We start from the raw sequence: 18,953 nt of genomic DNA on the forward strand, positions 1-18,953 counted from the left end.
CGGAATTCTTTCTTTAACTCGAGGATAACTGTACTATTATTTAAAGTCCTAATTTAAATGTAAAATTAGTAAAAAAATTCTGAGCTATTGGGAAGATCAACAGTTTATAAGATATATAAATATTGTTATACAGTGAAACCTCGGTTCATGAACTTAATTTGTTAAAACCGTTCGTTGACCGAAATGTTCGCAAACCAAAACAATTTTTTTGTGCACAATGTCGTAATCAAAGACCAATGAAGATCATTAAATATAAAACGAAAAAGATAAATATAGTGTAAAAAAGATAAAAAACAAAAACTTAATTTAGTTTTACTGTACATTTGTGAGGAAGACTGGACAGTATAAGTGGAAAGGTATTATGCGAAATTATCTTCTATAAAACATCTTGTAAAGTCTTTAAGGAGACATCTTCTTTTATCGACTTTAAGTCTTTAAGAAGACATCTTCTTTTGCGTTTAAGGGACAATAGACTGTGCTTGAGACTCACTGGCTTCCATTCGACTCAAAATCGTAGATAACAGAAACGTCCTAAATATCAAATCGCTTGAAGCCTCTGTCTGCAATGCAATCTGGCCATAACTGCCTCCAAGTCGAATTCATGATTCTGTTAAGTCACTTGCTGGCAGGCTCTATTAATAAGAGTTGAGCAATGGAAAATATTAAAATGATGTTTCTAGAAGTTTCTGTGTGTTAATTATGCAGCATAGGTTAACGAAAAATCATATGTTGTTAACTTGAGTATCTCATCATCTGAGGTGTTTTTTTGTTCCGATGATTTTTTAGTGAATATAATTATTCGTGAAGTGAGGCGTTCGTGATCCGAGGTTCCTTTGTATAATAATACAGAAGTTAAAAGTATTATAATATTTTAAAAAGTAAAAGAATCTTAATGGAAAGAACTCTGTAAAAATAATTCAAAATACAATTTTTCAAACAAATTAAGCAAAGAAATTATGTTTCATTTATTTAAACAGACAACACATTTCTATTTCAATTAAAATTACAAAATGCAATTTATTTTACCTAAGTCGACACTTAAAAACACAATGTACCTCAAAAGACTGATAGAAAGTAAAACTGTACGGAATTATAAAACATATTGTAAAAGGAATTTATATGAATGGATAGAAATTGGCATGATGTTCACTATGTTTGTTTAATGAAGGTTTTAAATTAGGAATCTCACTTCAGCTGAAGAATGATTTAAGTCATTCTTTGGCCATCTGATATTCAAAGAAAAAAACTATCGTTTTCTTAAATATGAGAAGTAGAAAAATAAACCAATGGATATAGAGTACTTGTTACTTCCCATTAATGTTATTGTTGATAACATTATGATTTAGCATACGTAATTCTATTTAGCATACGTAATTATCTGAATGAATTTAATATACTTCTTCAAAATGTGAATTGTTTGATTAAAATTTAACACTTAAAAAGGCGCTGTTGGTTCCTTTATAAAAATAGTTCACTTGCTAAAATTAATCTTATTATTTTACTGGCACAATAGTAAGTACTGTTAAACACACAGATAGGACTTAAATATTACTCTTGATGAAAAGTTAATATTAAAAAATCATATTGCTTATCAGTAGAATAAGTTATATAGAGTACTTATTTTATAACTAGATTTTATAACTCTATTAAGCATTAAAACTAAGAGAGTTATCTACCTGCAGATGATTCAATCAATTGAACTGTAAGCTTCGTCTGCATGAGAAGTTGCTGTTATAAAAATTACAAAACAGTGTGCTAAAAATTATTCCAAACTTTACTTATTTATTAGGAACTTAACTTTACTTATTAGGAGAATTATCATTGATTCGGAAGTAACTATCAAGTCTACTGATAATGAGAAAATTCAGCAAAATTTTACAGGGACCGGAAAAGCCTGGACTGGAATTTTATTAGTAGTCCTGAAGACTACAAGTTTATGATTGAGCAGCCTTAAATGATTTGCCTGTTTACCAAACTGGGATGTGGAGAACATTTTCTTGCAAATGGCTAATTTCAGCTTTAATTACAAGCTCAAAGGATCATGTATAAAGATGTGCTAGCATGGGCCATCCATCTATTGGCAGCGGACTAGTTAACAAGATACAATATCTGATCTCAGACGTAAGTTGTTGAAATTTAAAAAAAAGATTAAAATACATAAACAAATTAATAAGAAGCTTCATTTTATTTGATTTAGGAAGTAAGTCATTATCTCGAGGTAGAGTTTAGATATACTACTATGATTGAACACTTAGAAGTCATTGTATTACTGTAATTGATCTAATTTCAATATTATAATAAAAAACATTTTAAATATTCTGCTAGATAGTGAAAATGTGACAATGCGATTAGGAAAAATGCGCTGATTTTACCTAGAATTGGCAAAGACGGTCTATTTGTAAAATAGTTCAGTAAAATAAAGTTTTTTTGTACATAAATGTAAATAAAATCATCAAAAATATTTAAAGCAATTATAAGAATACCTAACTAATACACATAAATTTAGAACAATACATTCCTTGTTAAAGTGATCAGAGCCAAATTTAGACTTGCTAAGGCCCTATGCTATTTGAGATATGGGGCCCTTTATAAATCTGTTATAATATATTTTAATACTGTTTATACTATATTTTAATTTTTTGGGGGCTCCAAGAAAGTGGGGGCCCTAGGCTATATATTGTGTAGCTTATACGTAAACCCGGCTCTGAAAGCGATCACCCCGCTTAGTCGCCAAAATCGACAAACTTAATCTCCCAATTCGACATATGAAAATCTCAAATATCTTCAAACGCTTTATGCAATGGTCACTTTAACAAAAAAAAAAAAAAAAAAAAAAAAAAAAAAAAAAAAAAAAAAAGGGACTCCTGCTTACCACCGATCTGGTAATAAGTAACACTTTACATAGGGATCTGGAAGGCCGCTGTTATCTCTGGATGTCACTAAATTCCTCGCGCGCACGATCGTCACATACAAGATGGCGGCTTTCGAATCGTAACACACTTGGAGCTGTAAGGAACAAAATTATGAATAAACTACGGGTATCAAGTAATACAACTACCATTACAAAATGAGAAAAGTTCACGGTTTGTAAGACTCTTACCTGTATTTCACCAGATATATCTTCTGCCCGGTACTTTTCCTGCGATAAAAAAAAGAACTGCAGTTAGTTTTCTAATCTTTTTATACGCTGAAACAATACCACACAGATTGGACAGACGAATAGGATCATAGCCTTCGTGACTCCTTTGTTCTAATATGATTAGATTTATGTCTCGGCTAACGCAGTGATCAGACTCATTTAATATAAGTTGTAAAAATGAATGCCTTTATCCTCGAACTCCTCCGTCAATCCTTTATCAATCCTTTATTGTACCGGCTCTTATCTGTACTTTGGGAGTCTCGACACTGGGGGATAAAGACATGAGCCCGGCGTTTCCAGAACACCGAGCGAAGATCGTTTGATACGTTTGGACTAAGGGGGAAATAGAATCGATCCATATCGGTACCTCACCTGATGGTTGGCCAACTAAAGGACGAAGTGCCTCTGATGAGGAGAGAGGTAAGAACTCTGTACTCCGGGGATGGGTGGTGGTGGCTGGATCACGGGTGGGGGTTCGTCCGCTTAGTACGGGTGAGTAGCATTTTAGATGACCAGTCAGATCTTCAGGCTCATACAGCTGCACCTCATCATGAGGTCCGAGAACCGGGAGTGATGACACTGCGAGGCAGGGCCTAATGGTGGGTAAAAGGAGACTATAATATGTCTGTCGCCCGGTATGTATGGAACTGGGCTTCAGCCAGTGAGACGTGAGAAGCATCTCGAAGGTAGCATTTTGCCTGGATCCTACCTCCCGCCTAATTGGGAGGTTTTTCCAGAAGGTTCTACATCGTGTAGTGACTATTAAGTCGGATCACATGCATATATATTATTATCTATCTTGAAACGTAATCATAGATTCATAGGCATTGAGCCCCAGATCTCTATGATTTACATGTGTTGTAAATCTTTAGCCATCGATAATATCGCATAATCGCAGCTCTTGAAACAGCATGTTAAAGCAATGAATGAGTGGGCAAAAAATCGCGTTATTAATTGCAAATTCAGGACAAATGAAAGACGAAAAGGATGACGAAAAGAAATTGTTTGTCACTTATTATCGCCCTCGCAGTGGTCGCAATGGAACGCCTCAGCCATTTTTGGATGATGGTTTTCTTTGCTCAAAATAAGAAAATTACTGTTAAGGCACAACGTATAACTGTTTTATTGCTGTTACTTTCACAGTTTCTAAAGATTCTTTTTATATAAAAAAATAACTTGCAATGTATCTATATGAAGTGCTTATAAGATATGCCAAAAATATGGCTGCATGTCTGAAGTAAATATAACGTATTAATGTATACTGTAGAGAAAAAAATTATTAGTTATACATTAAATGTGAATAATTTCAAATAGGAATTAGGTGCTTGAGCTTATATCATTAATCAAAATGGTACTCAACGTGCAACATAAAGTTTCGGCTTCAGGTAGGCTGCTGGGCTTGCATTTCGCCCATGTTACAATTTATCCTTGCCCAGTAACAAATAACAGTTGCAATACAGACGCTTAGCTACAAACGCAATCACCTAGTAGGAACCTGATCATTGCCTAAACAAACATTCGTAGTCACAAAAGTTGCAAGCGACCATTGATTACACATAGCTGAATATGTTATTAAAGTAATGGGAATGGATAGATATTTTCTTACTGCATCGTTGCCGTCGGTTAAACAAAAACTTGCAAGAGGTAAACGTCTAGAAGAGAAACGTCGTCTAAAAGACTCGCAATAATGCTCGTGTACCATCATTTATAAGGACTGGAGGTGTCCGAAATGACGAAAGGTTTGCGGCAATAAAAATTAGTAATGTTATATACCGGTATCCAGTATTAAAACTTAAATTTCCAATGACTACCCATAAATGATATCATCCGATGTGATTAGCATTTAACCATATTTCTCAACTTGTACTTGTATAGTAAAAGAATTATCTAAGCTTAAATTGCCTTTTATGATATTCTTTCTTGTAACTGAAGCACTGTGTGTGTTAATAAAAGCAATTTTAATTAAAAATAGAAAAAGTTTCCTCTGCATGAGCGCAAACTCGTTTTGCATGTGAAAGCTTTTTAAGAGCTTCAGCTAGTGAGGTGATGTTTTTACCAAGGCAGTCTCTAATTTAAGTCAGGCATTAAATGTATCATCATATTTGAAGCTTTCAAAACATTAATTTCATTAGAACAGAACATACTTTTAATTATGTAATAGAACTAGTAGTTTCTACGATTCCTATAACATTCATTTTCACACACATTTAACAGCAGTGTACATGAATTTGAGTTTTGACTGGAGAAGTTTCGATTTTTTGCTGCAAAACGTAAAAGATTTCAAATTTTAAAAGCTGAGAGTAAAATCAGTCATTACTATTTCTAACATCATACAAAAAGCCCGAAATGATTTGCATATTCGTTCGGTTGAATACATAAGGTTATTCTGAACTTCTGATATCTGGATTTGAAAAACTTAATTCTGACTTTTGTAAAACTATATTTCTGAATTTTAGAAACATAAACAGTTTTCGCTTCTATTAAAACATCTGAGATAAACAAATGAATTAAGTAGTGATAAGCACTGAATTTAAACATAACTAGCTTTTAAATTCTTCTAATAATTTTTTAAACATCTAGAATCTTTACACTTATATAAATGCAAACAGATTTACACATATAAAACATTTGTACAGTATGTCTCAATAAAAGAGTAGTATTTAACATGCCCCCCTCCCTCCAAAAAATATTTTTAGAAAATGGAAACTATTTTTAGGCACATAAAACAGGCAATGTTTTGTTTTCAGGATGTTTTAACCTGGCAACAATTGTATTTTATCCCTTTCAATTTATTTTGCGACATTGTTAACATGGAACATTCAGCAAAAGAACAGCAAAGTTTGAAAACTCATTACGAGAATGGAGCGTGTTATGCACAAACTGTTAAGGAAGTTTCGTGTAATCTTTGAATTTGAAAGTCTGTCTAATGAAACAATAGTTCACAGAGTGATAAAAAAATTTGAGGACCCATCGATAGCAGGTATTAAATCACCTCATCTCGATCCAGCCGGTGTGTTGAAAACATCGATATTATGCGTAAGTGTTATTTATTTGAGAGTGTTGAGTCCCAAAAAATTCCGAATTTAGAATCCTAGAAAGACTAACAACGGAAGAAAGAAAAACGGAATGAAATTTGCCATTAGCCATACTCAGTAAGGAGATATGTGAAAAAGTGATTACGAGTTTCATTGAATAGTGAGGTACTTTACAGCAAGTCGTGACAAATCACAGCAAATCGGAACATTTAACTTGCTGTATGTAAACATGTTTCCCATTTTCTAAGAATAAAGTACTGTTTTGGTCATATTAAATCCTGCGTTTTCATTGAGACACTCTTTGTAATATGATAAGTGTTTTGGTTTATATACAATAAAAGCCTAACCTGGAAATATTCATAAATTCATCTATGCAGAGTGATTTGAAATTGTATTCAGAAACTTTTAGGAAGAATTTAATGCCAGAAGGAGACCATTAAAACGAACTATTTTCAATAATGAATCCACGAGTCTTCTAGTTATTCACATAAATGAAAAATAGGATTTGAACTAAAATACATGTAAAAATTTAAGTTCTCACAACTGGTTCATATGTGCAAATATGCGTTAATTCAACCCACGTCTCTCAGATAACCGTTCACCTGGAATCTTATAGGAGTTATTAATTTGCTATTGATAACTCAATGTTCTGTAACAGGAGAATTTAATGTTTGTTGGGGCTTTGTAACGTGGCGTATATTTCAGTAAACGAATATTTAGAAATGCATCTAAGAGTGCAAAATAAAAATCGTATTTATATTTCAAACGTGTTATTCAGATTGATTATTTCAAGGCAATATTTATGTAGAGTAAATTTTGTAAACAGATTTGAATATGTAACCAGAACGAGACCAAATTTAGTTTACACATGAAAAATTAAAAATGTTTACTTGAATAAATTTTAGTAAAATATTTTATGTCTTCGTATTTTTAAGACTGTAACATAAAATATTTGTATCCTTGATTTTTAAAATATGTTGTAAGGTAATGAGAATGAAAATTAACCTAGGCCTCATGAGACACATTAAGTTATAGCAAGTATGTTTTGATCTGCAGTAATCAGAATTCTACGTATGGATTATATATATCTAAAAACTGCATATCCACTTATAAATTCTTGGACAAAAGTACAAAAATACACAAGCATTGGAAAGTCATGGTTATCAAATAATAAGAAGCATAATGTAAAATTAGGTAATTTTGTTCTCTTGCCACGGCTGGACTTCAGGGAACTGCAGTTGACAATCTATTATTATACAGATGCTTGTCAACCATCTCCGGCATTCGTAAGATACTGTTTCTTATAGTACGAAAATTGTGTTGACGAAAGTTGACAGAAAAAGTAGCCATTTACTAAATTTCACTGGAGAACTCTGTAGTATCAAATGGGAAGATCTATGGATATCTATGGATCTATGGAATAATATTCAACCAAAACTTAAAAGAGACATAAAAATGAAGGAAATAAATCTTTTCAATAAAAGAAAAGATTTGTTTCATTCATTTGTTTTAAATCATACATATGTAAGTAGAAACAAAATAATACTCTTCCACTGCGATTGCTATATCATTTACAGGTAAAATAAATTTTTGAATCATACCTTATTGTCCGAATTATCACCTTTGCCAATAGGTGAGCCTATTCGCTGCTGTCTTGGAGGTGACGTCCGGTAACCCCTGGGAGGGGAAGCCGATCCACAACGTTCCGAATCTCGATATGGATCCATGTAATTCGAATTATGGACTGTAAGAGGAAAATGTCGTTGAAACAAATGAAGTTTTAACTTTAGATGAAAAAAGTTTTAAATTGGAACTTCTTGAGTGCTTTCAGTAATTCGGAAAGTTATTTCAGTAACCTTAAAATTTGGTAAGAGCATATTAGAAAACATGTTTCAAAAGAGGGTACATAAATTTGAGACATGAAAAAGAATAATTTAGAAACTGTACAAATACTGGGTACTGGGCTAATGTGAAAAATAGGCGTCTACCCCCTCCCCCTAGAAAACTTACATTTTTTATTACGTTAATTTATTATTCCAACGGAAATCTGAACGTCATTATACGTCACACCATTCAAAGATGGCTATTTTCAATGCTGCAAAATATTTTCTGGCGGTCTTTGAATGTGGTGAAATGGCACCAGTTACAGACAAATCATTACAACTAAAATGTCGCCCCAATGAATATTTTCTTACATGTTTCGTACGACTCATCATATTTCCTCATTGCCTGATATAAAATCAAGGAACACTTTCCAGGCAAAAGACTGGTGTCAGTACGCTTGTAGCTGGACCTCTGGGATTCACGGGAATTGCACAGTTAGATTCTTTTAAGGAGTTTTACAAAAGGTCGAATATACAAGATGTAACTACAAGCAAACGATAATCAACTATGTTCAAGAATTTCTGCTTGAAATTTCTGTTGAATCTGCACTGCTAGTAAATAATACTGTGGCAAGTGTTCCTCTACCAGTCGTACCAATAGCCCTTTAGCAATCCATCCAAACAAATTCTGAATCTCTACAGTAATAAAAAACGTTAATCTATTGCTGTTTGCTTTCCTACAGTCCTACAGACTTGGGTACCTCTTTTTTGAAACATGCTGAAAAAGTTCTGCATTTATTACCTTCATCCACAGGTGATCTCAAGAAATCCGCGCTATCATAATTCCTATTGTAACCGTCGGTGTCGCCCCTTGACGTCCTGTAGCTGCCTGAGTGATGGTAGGACGAATTTGTAGACCGCGAGTGACTCTGCTGGTGATGCTGGTCGTGGTGACCGCTACTTCTGGACAACCGAGACTGATGCTGGTTCTGCTGCTGTTGATGGTGATGGTGATGATGCTGATGGGAGGATGACCGAGAACTTAACATGTTGAAGTCGCTGAAAGAAAATGAAAGTGTAACTACAAGCAAACGATAATCAACTATGTTCAAGAATCAGTTAAGAAAACTTTCGTTACAGATTAATGTAGAAGCCTGGATATACAGATTATGTTTAAAATTACCCTTTCTTTCTTACATGATGTGTTAGACAAAATGAAATATAATAACTCTTGTTGTTTTTATATTTCATTTTGTCGTGTTCAGTTACAAAGATTATCGTAAAATTCTTTTGCTTTATTTATAAAAATAAAAGATGACTACTGGTAAACTAGTTTGGTCAACAATTATGGTATTCATAAAAATGCACTTCGCAGATGAGTAATAATATTTACAGCATTTACTTGTGTACGTTGTGAATCCCTCCAACATTGTAAAAATTTTAAAAATCTTTCCTCAAGAAATTCCGCTTTCGTTCAGAAAGCGAATTATACTAAATTTTAAATTGGATTCGTCCATCTTATGGCTATCGTCGTTTTACTAATTAAAACAAACTTCCACAAACTACTTGTGAATGTCAGGCCGAAACTTCCGCTTTCCACCCATCAACAATGGTAACTTCTTAAAAGTAACCAAGCGTTCGCATGAGAGTTTTGTGAAGTGTAAAGCCGAACTTCGTTACCGACCACCTGAAAGCTGCAGAAAACGACACAGACAGCAGTTCCAGAAGCATTAAATGATTTGAGGCCTAGGGAGTAACGGTGGATAACTATAATAGCAGGCAAGATTCAAGATAAGAAGAGATTCAAGATTCAAGGAAAGTAGAAATAAAGACATCTTAATTAGATATTGCAATGTTAATATTACTATGTGTTCTTATTGAAATGTAAGTCTCTTTAAAATAAATGAAATTGTGATTATCAGCAGTTTATCCATGATACCTTTTTAATTTGTACTTTGAAATTCTTACTGTAACCACTTGCTCCTGAAATTAAAATTTTTTTATCTTGATTTTCGTACAATAAAAATTAGTAATGAAATGGGAAAAATACATGACTGCCTAACCATCTTGTGCAGTGTACAAAATAATAACTAACATTGGCGACTTCCACCCCATTCACTTCATAATAAAATTTATGACCTAAATAAAATAGATAGAATATTGAGTGTTATTTTATGAACTGACTATTTTAGCTGCGTAACTTAGAGCTTAGGCCTTCCATCACCACTTTCTTTATCAAAAATTAGACCACGCGAGATCTGCTGTAAATAAAATTCACATCAGCAGTGACAGGAGAATGAAAGGAGAAAATACATTTTCAAGTACATCGAAAATAAGAAATTTAATTTTTAATTACATAAAAGGAATATAAATAACCTTACCATATTATAACTCACATTTACTATGCACATTTAAATTACTCCAAAGAGAATGTTCTATTTTATTAAAAAATTTTGAAGTATATAAATGTAAGCGAATACAATCGAACCCCGCTATGATGACTTCAACGGACCAGAAATTTATTTCGCTATATCCGATTCGAGATAAGAAACAGGAAATATCTCATAAGAACGTGTAAAAATTGAATGATGAGTAAAGGAAGAAACTGATTAACATGCTTACATCTACCAAACAAAGAGTATAAAAAAAAACTAATTAAAATCATATTAATATTTAATTGCAGTTATTATCAAGCGCAGTTATTAAATTTTTGTTCACTCTTTTTCTCTCTCCAAAATATTTAGCAAATTTATTGCCCTTTTTCTGAATCATTTGCTCTAGCTGCTAGGGCCTAGCAGATAATGGCTTTTTTCAAAAGCGAACTTCTTCAACAATGCTTCTTCAACATCCTTATGCTCCAACTTTCTCAACAAATTTTTCTCTATTAGAAGAAGTTCAAGAGTTTAGGTTTTTTTCATATAATACCAAATACAAATTTAATAAACTGTATTTCTGGCAGACATCAATTTGGCTGCATCCATTTTGTGGTTTTCGAATAATATTCATCTTATTTTAAATGTTTACTTTGCAGCACGACATGCGCGGCTGAATTTTTGACACAGAAACAGAGTGCAGCGAATTCGATAAATGATTATAGGAGAGTTTTCTGATCTGGAAAATATGAAAAAGGAAGACAATTTCGACCCCAACGTGTCTTATTCAATGACCAGTTAGAACAATGTTTTCCAAGATATATATGGTGCTACACAAAGATTTAGTAACATTTACAAAGAATATCTCATGTTTTGCAAAAAAACATTAAGAATCCGAAATCTCCTATTGTTTCAATAAAAATTGGAAAGCATTTATGGTCAACAAAACCAATAAGGATCTAAATGTTTCACTTCCGGAAGGAAGAATCAACTGTAAAACCTCAAGCCCGTGGATTTCACTGCTTACACATTCCTTGCAGAGTGAAAATTTCAGAATTCCCATCATAGCATCAGCCTTAAATAGAATTCTGCATGTAACGTTAAAGTATTTAACAGGAATCAGAGAACCTATATATGTTTATTCGTTCAATGGCCATGTACACTAAGATAAGCTTTTGTATGCTCGTTCTGCTAGAATTAGGGGGTGACACCTGTCTCACATAGCCTTTGTTTAGAAATCAAAGAAATGTGAAAATTTAAAAAAATAATGTAAAGAAGATTTCCCTTTTATAAAATGGAACGGGGATCTTAAAATCCTGAATGCGGATGAATTTAACGATTAGTGATAGTTTTTTCCTTACAGAAATTTTAGAAAACATATGAAAAGTATAAAAAGAGTTTCTATGAAAGATATCGACACGCTTCACTATACCCGATTTTCTTAGTCCAGAAGATTCGCTATAAAAGTATAAAGTAGTGTTAATTTCGGGAAACTGGGCGGAACCAAAAGATTCGTTCGTTAAATCCAGGAGTTCGTTATAAGCCTTGTTCGTTATAGCAGGGTTCGACTATATATGCTAACTGGAAATTTAATCATTATGCTTTTATTTAGCACTGCTTAAAGAAAGTTCAGTGTATATCACATTCATTTCTTATAAAGGAACAAATTACTTAAGGCGATATGATCATGAAGAATGGAGACTAAGCTCTTGTCTTTTTAAATTTCTCAAGTCTCTCTTTATACAGGAACCAAATCTAAAATAACTGAATTTTTAGACATTTGTAAAATAGAAAAACTCTTTTAATTCATTCGCATTTTAAAATCTTAATTACTGAAATTTTTGTATTATAAATTGTGATACATTCAAATTCAGGGAAACAAAGTAAAATTTACGTTTCGGTTTCATGTTTCACCTCGTGCGTATTTACCACTTATAACATTTGCGCAGCGCATCACAGTTTTGTAAGTGACTACTGCTAACTGACTACACCGCCGTATAAAATTATAGCTGGAATCATAATAATATAAGCAAAGGTATCCTTACCTGCGTATAATTATCTCGACTTCATCTCCTGATGAGGCAATGATCCTCTGCACCTCCTCGTAGGTCTTCCCCGTCAAAGGGACTCCGTTCCATTCCAACACCTGGTCTCCTGCGTGGGAAAGAAATATGCTTATTGAACAATTAGAACAATAATGATATATTATAGACTATTACCAAATCATGTTATTTTCAACAACGTATAATATCCTAGCATGCATGTTCTTGATTATGAAGCGGGGAACAGAATATTAACATGGAGTTAAAAATTCAAGCTTACCAGTATATTATACTCTAGGTATGCAGGATTATTCAAAGAGCACTATTTCGTAGTAAAAAAGCGTTATTCATAATAATGAAGCATTTTCATGGAATGGGTCACTAATCATTTAGATTAGTGACTAAGTTTTGAAAAGCGGGGCGCTCTGTATGCATCATTTCCCCTTAACGCCAAGCCGAAATGGCATCATCGCAGAAAGCTTCTAGTACAACTAGCACTAGAGAAAATAATAGAAGCTGTGTTGAAATATGTTTTCAATTTTATTTGCTTTCATTTTATTACTATGTAGAGTTATTAATTTATATCGATGCTGGAATGTGAAAAATGTGCAGTGCTCTCGCACGGATTCGAACTCCGCACCTTCCAAATAGCCACGAGCGTACTTCAACTAAAATCACAAAGGCATGTGGAAAGGTGGGAGAAAATACCATACATATTCCCCCTTTTAAAGGGTGATTGAGAGTAGGCGATCCAATTGCCAAATCCTGGTTAGTGACTAGTTATCGCCTACCACCTTTTAGTTCGGGCGCTATTTGTAGAATCCTTTCGAATTTTTTCGAAGTAAAGAAATTAAATAAATTCGCATTGCCTTCGCCGGAATTCGAAATTCTAACCTTCCGAATACGCATCAAGCGTGCTTCCAGTAACACCACGAAGGCATGCACAAAGAAGGAAGAAAATACTCATGACTATAAATATATTAATTCTTCTTTTTGACTGTTCGTTGTCAGTGTTATTATTTTTAAATAGGTGAATCAAAAATAAAATTATGAATGTTTTAGAGCTTGACTTGCTTTGGGAGATTTAAATTAGTGTCAGACTCCTAAAAGTCTTAAAGCGAATTATTGCTGAGTCTGAAATTTACAAAAAAGCCTTGGAAAAGTTGTAAAATAACCTTTTTTTTAAACAAGAACTTCGAACATAAATGCGCTACTTCTGCTAAAGGGATCAATCACCACTTGTAGTGATGCAACTAAAATAACAATCAAATTTAAATTTAAAAAGTAGACTATTATTCAAATACAACACAATTACATTTTAAATCGAAGTTCACTCAAAATAAACGCCTTAGCAGTGTAAACTTCGGCAGTAATTAGCGCAAAGCCGAATAAGCACAGATTTATCAGAGATGCCAGAGAACTAATGTAACATGGTCTCAAGAGGCAAAAACATACCCTGTCTTACAATCCAAAAACATCAGCTTAAATACTGACTCATTTACAATTCTGGTGAGGAAACGGGAAGGAGAAGTCATAGGAAGGACTGAAATTATAATTTAGTCTTTAATTGAATAAAAAATACTACAATGTTTTCAACTTCACCTTCCTATAAGAAGATAATTTCTCAAATTTTATATTTAATTAGTAATAAATATCTATTTATCAAGGGCGAATTATTTTTATTGACTTGATAACAAAATTATGTATGATTTGCTGTATACATTGAATCGTAACAGCACCAAGGTTATAATATGCAAGTCATTATAGTCGATGCAATTCTGATGGAAAAAGAGAGGACAACATAGCTAATGGTAATGCAAAATCTGTTTAGAGGCTTCACGAATATCCGATATATCATTCATTCATAAAGCGAGAAATCTTTATCCTCCGTTCCAGTTTTGTTCACGCTCATTCTACCGTTGAATGTAGTACTTCAGTAGTAGCAGAGGAAACGCTTTCTTTCAGTTCCACCAAATCTTCACTAAATTGGGCGATTCCACTTTTAGAGTAATATATACTTATTTCAAATGGTCGTAAATAAATGTGTGGATGTTCGCGCAGCTGCCGATGACAGAGTATATTAGCTTAGCTGCGTCGATCATCAAATTCGCGTGATATTTTAAATTGTTCTTTTTGAGTTGCAGGAAGAAAAAAATAAAATAAAATAATAATAATAATAATAATAAAAAAAAAAAAAAAAAAAAAAAAAAAAAAAATCTGAAATTTTTTAGATTTTAAATTACGTCCAAAGGGGTGTTTTTTTAACGTTTTGAGTGTTACCTTTATTTATTAAATATCACGTTCTTTGCACTTAAATCATAAAATTAAGTTCAAGACCAATATCGCAAAATAATGTTAAATTAAGCATATCTTTAGAATTTCCGATATACACAGTCTCGCGAGCTGGAGATAAAAGTATTTTTTTTCTATATAACGTTGCCATTTCTCGCTTTTAAAGCATTGAGTTTGTAAATCAAAAATTCGTTAAAGTTTTACAAAATATAAAATCTATAATAAAACAAATTCCAAATTTGGGATTTCAGATGCCCATATTCGCAGTAGGATTTCGTCATTCAAAATTCGATGGCTCTATGTACCATTGTTTTATCACAATGCGAGAAATAGACAATCATTTATGCAGATTTTTCATTATTTAATTTCTTCAAATATAATGCAGGACTCTAACATTTTGTGGCAACAGTTTGAAAAGTGAACCGACGTTTATGAGTCTGACGCAAAATGCCAAAACGAAAGCAATAGTCCTTCGGGACTGAAATCACTTTGGACTAATAAAAAATACTACTACAAAACATTACTTATGTAAATTAAGTAACGCAAGGATAATTTTCCGAAATTACCCAAGGATAATTTCCGTGTGAGCCGAAATTGAGTTTGGGAGAGATTATACAGACATTTAAAAATTTATAAGTACAAGTTATTTAAGTATGCTGTCTGATCTTAGATTCAACAATGAATTGAAATCACTGTGATACAGTAGTTTTAGTGCTATATTTTAAATATAATAGCGTACGACTGTATCTTATTGTAGTTTATCCACCATAAAATGAAGGGCTGAATGGTACTCCGAAGATCATTAATTATGATTCGAATAGTGTCGCAGCGTGCAGAAATTTCACAGCTTTGTGCTAAATGAGCATAGTGAACATTTTAAAATTTCATACAACAACATCGTGGATTATGAAGCGATGCATATTCAACATGCGTGCGAAAGAATGGGAACTTCTGAAAATTATTCTTCCAATATCGTAGTCACATGGTGCTCTTCGCGTTTGGGTGTATTTATAGAATATCGATGCAAACGAAATGATTTTTCTTACCTTCTCTGACTTCTCCGAGGGTCTCAACGACTCCTCCCGGATATATCCGGGCAACATAAGCTCCTATCATTCCATTGCTCCCTGGTATCTCTTTGCCACCGACCACTTTCATCCCAAGACCATTACCTGCGAGAAAAAGAGAAGAAATTATTAGAGTGAGTTGCATATTACAGCACTAATGGATTTTGACACGAATGGCTCAATCTTGTACTAGTATGTCGGTAAGATTTTTTTTTTTTTTACTTTCTTTCGTCTGTAGCTGAAAGATCGAACTAAATCGAGAAAGGCATAACTTATCACGAAAGTGGAGAATATGGAGGATTTATTTTTAAAATCCGATATCAAAATGTATATCTTTTGCGTGAAAGCGGAAGTAAATGTTCACACGCGATAAGAAAAGTATAGGGAATGCTATGAGGTAACAATATGTTCTGTGTCGACAATGTCCATTCAAAATATTATGCCACTCGCATATGTGCAATTAAATTTCCTAACAGCTATATAAAATATTAATAGAAAGGAAACAAAAGGAAATATCTTAACTGTACATTTTACTACTCTGTTTTATTTTAATTATATTATGGCTATAGCAACGATCGTAATCAAAAGATTGTGTTTCACATTTTAAATATTCATACTCGTTTGTTTGTAATCTGCTTTTTTATGCATTTTTTGTCATATGCATTTGTTTTTACTGATTTATTCCATTAGTGCTTATTTACTTATTTATTATAATTACTAAATTAAAACTGTAATTATTTATTCAATTAGTGCATTTTATACAGTTATTTCATGTTTATGCATTATGCTTTATTAAATTTTGTGTGTGAAGTGTGGCTATACAAAAACTCCAGGACGCCTTTATACGTGGTAGAATGATTGAAAAGCTTGAGCAGGGCCTAGTTTGATGTCGGTCGCCTAAGAGTTTGTAATTGATAAATGTGCTGTTTAACGAGAAAAGTTCTTGGAAAGCCTTCCAGATGACAGGCACAGCTGTAAAAAAGGTTGGTTGTAACAAGGAAATCAATGGAGACTGATGATCGATATACTGCCCTGACAGAAGATAAGAGATCGAAATCAGAAAGTGGTCAACATTGCTTAGCAGTTGCGCACGGCAACCAGATGACAGATGTTCCAGTTTACAGTGTCCAGACTACTTCATAAAGGTGGTCTACTCTCCTGCGGTTCTGAACGCTACATACCAATGACAACAGCACATCAGTGGCATCGTTTATAGTAGTGTAGAGATTAAAAAGACTGAACACCTCATCAATCTCTTGATTGATGAGAGTCGTTTCAGCCTGATAAACTATTCTCGAAGCCACTAAATATGAAGAGAAGTAGAGATACGTTTTCATTCTATTAACTTTAGGAAAAAAGATCGTTAAAGTGCTCCTGGAGAGTTTTTATGGAGGCGGAGCTCTACATTCTTGACCAGATTCACTTACAGAACAACATTACTGTGATGAGGCTATATTCCACTATATGCATGTTTTCCGGGCTGCCATTGGTTCCGAATTTATTTTTATGGATGACAATGCATGGCCATAAGAACTCATGCTTTTGAGGAACTCCTGAAAAGTGAAGTTATCTACAGAATTGATTGTTCAGACTGCAACTCTGATTTAAATCCCATTGAACATGCGTGGAATACTTTAGAGAGACGCCTGGCGACATGATCGTACACTGTGCAGAACACCAGATAACTGAAACAGATGCTGCTTGAAGCATGAAAAATCTTGCCCCAAGAACTGTTACATAAACTGGTGCTGAGTATCAACAGACGTTGCATCACAACCACTAAAGTTAGGAGGCGTTATGTCCTTTACTAAGGCTTTTTGGATTCTTGTTCTCCCTCTTGGTCAAACATTTTCATACCAACGCCATTCGTTCCGTTCTGTATGAGTCCTATTCATGGTTATACTATTGTATACTTTGCTCATCGTATTGTATACTTTGCTCATCGCCTCTGTAGTACGAATTTTTCTGTAGTTCTCCCAGTTGATATTTAGGGGAGTTACAGCCCAAATCAGAGAAGTTGCTTTAGTGTTGCATACTAGCTACAGTAAGGTAATAAAAAGCGCACTGTTTGCTGAATTCCAGTTTCAACGTAAATGCTCAATTTTGCAACTTTATCACTCTTCGGCTTGAAAATATAAAATTTAACTTGCTATACTGTACAAAGATAGAAAACATTTCGTGGAATAAAACATAAGAATTCTGGTGCGACCAGTTAAAAACAAATCCTTAAACTGAAGAGATATGCGAAAATGAAATTTTCATGGGGTTAGGTACAAATCCAACAGGGAATGCTATTTTATCTAATATTAAATTACTAATTTCTCAAGAAAACCTTTGATTTGGGTTTTAGTACTAAATTTGGTCAAAAATATAGAATTTTGATCATTAAGAGGCAGTGAAAAATGATTTCAATAGTTAAATTATTTTCGAATGCCTCCGCGGAATTTGGCATGTAAAGGTGCAGAACATTCTGCATATTACATTTCAAAGAAAATGAATACTGATAATCGTAATTTTTATTCTACGACGATCATATAAAATGATAGGTTTGTAGACACAGGTTTTTTTGGAGGCAAGCAAGATGAAAAATTAACAACGCCTTCGCCGGGAATCGAACCGCGGACCACTGGAATACCGGCCCAGCAATCAGAACTACTACACCACGAAGGCACGCTAAGAAGGCGGGAGAAATAGCTTATAGGTTTTTTAATTTATAGAATCCTCCCATCCAGAAGGTTGATGTTTCATCCCAACCTATTCCATTTCGTTGAAGACTGCGTATTATTGCGCCATGTTAAGAAAAAACATTGCAACATAAAGAAATATTTGCCACAGTAAAGAGTTTAGATTTGCAAAGGATTTGATGAACTTTATTCAATGATAATAAAACAATATTGGGAATTTTGATTTTCTGTTTTTAACAGTATTTTTGTTTGAATCTGTGTTGGATGTGCTGCGTTAACCATGAGGTTAATAATCGGTAAATATATGTAAGAGAAGTAATATTTTTAATTCAAAACTTACTTTAAAAAATTTTCCTTTTCCTTATTTGAGCTTTCTGCATTCAGATAAAGAGTAATTAGATTTTGAGAAAAACTGAACAACCGAAAGTGAATTCAGTTTCGTGAAAAAACATGAATATGAATTTCAGATACAGTTTTTGTATCTGAAACGTGCACATGC

General features: G+C 33.3%; 1 protein-coding gene across 4 annotated transcripts in view; it reads right to left on the reverse strand.

Moving 5' to 3' along the window:
* Positions 1–18,953, reverse strand: part of LOC118182896 (uncharacterized) — a 462,070-nt gene that overhangs the window by 52,162 nt on the left and 390,955 nt on the right. For all 4 annotated transcript variants that reach the window (XR_015042537.1, XR_015042535.1, XR_015042536.1 and 1 more), the window contains exons 19-24: positions 15,750–15,875; positions 12,415–12,523; positions 8,800–9,056; positions 7,776–7,918; positions 3,101–3,139; positions 2,873–3,006 (exon numbers count right to left, since the gene is read on the reverse strand). Coding sequence is in view for 1 of the 4 variants with exons in the window: in XM_085821730.1 (XP_085677856.1) it covers positions 2,873–3,006; positions 3,101–3,139; positions 7,776–7,918; positions 8,800–9,056; positions 12,415–12,523; positions 15,750–15,875 (808 nt within the window). In the remaining 3 variants the exon portion in view is untranslated. The remainder of the gene's footprint in view (positions 1–2,872; positions 3,007–3,100; positions 3,140–7,775; positions 7,919–8,799; positions 9,057–12,414; positions 12,524–15,749; positions 15,876–18,953) is intronic.

Source organism: Stegodyphus dumicola, chromosome 8 (genome assembly GCF_044657685.1).
Source record: "Stegodyphus dumicola isolate Sdum_Otavi_A_Nest chromosome 8, ASM4465768v1".
NCBI lineage: Eukaryota > Metazoa > Arthropoda > Arachnida > Araneae > Eresidae > Stegodyphus > Stegodyphus dumicola.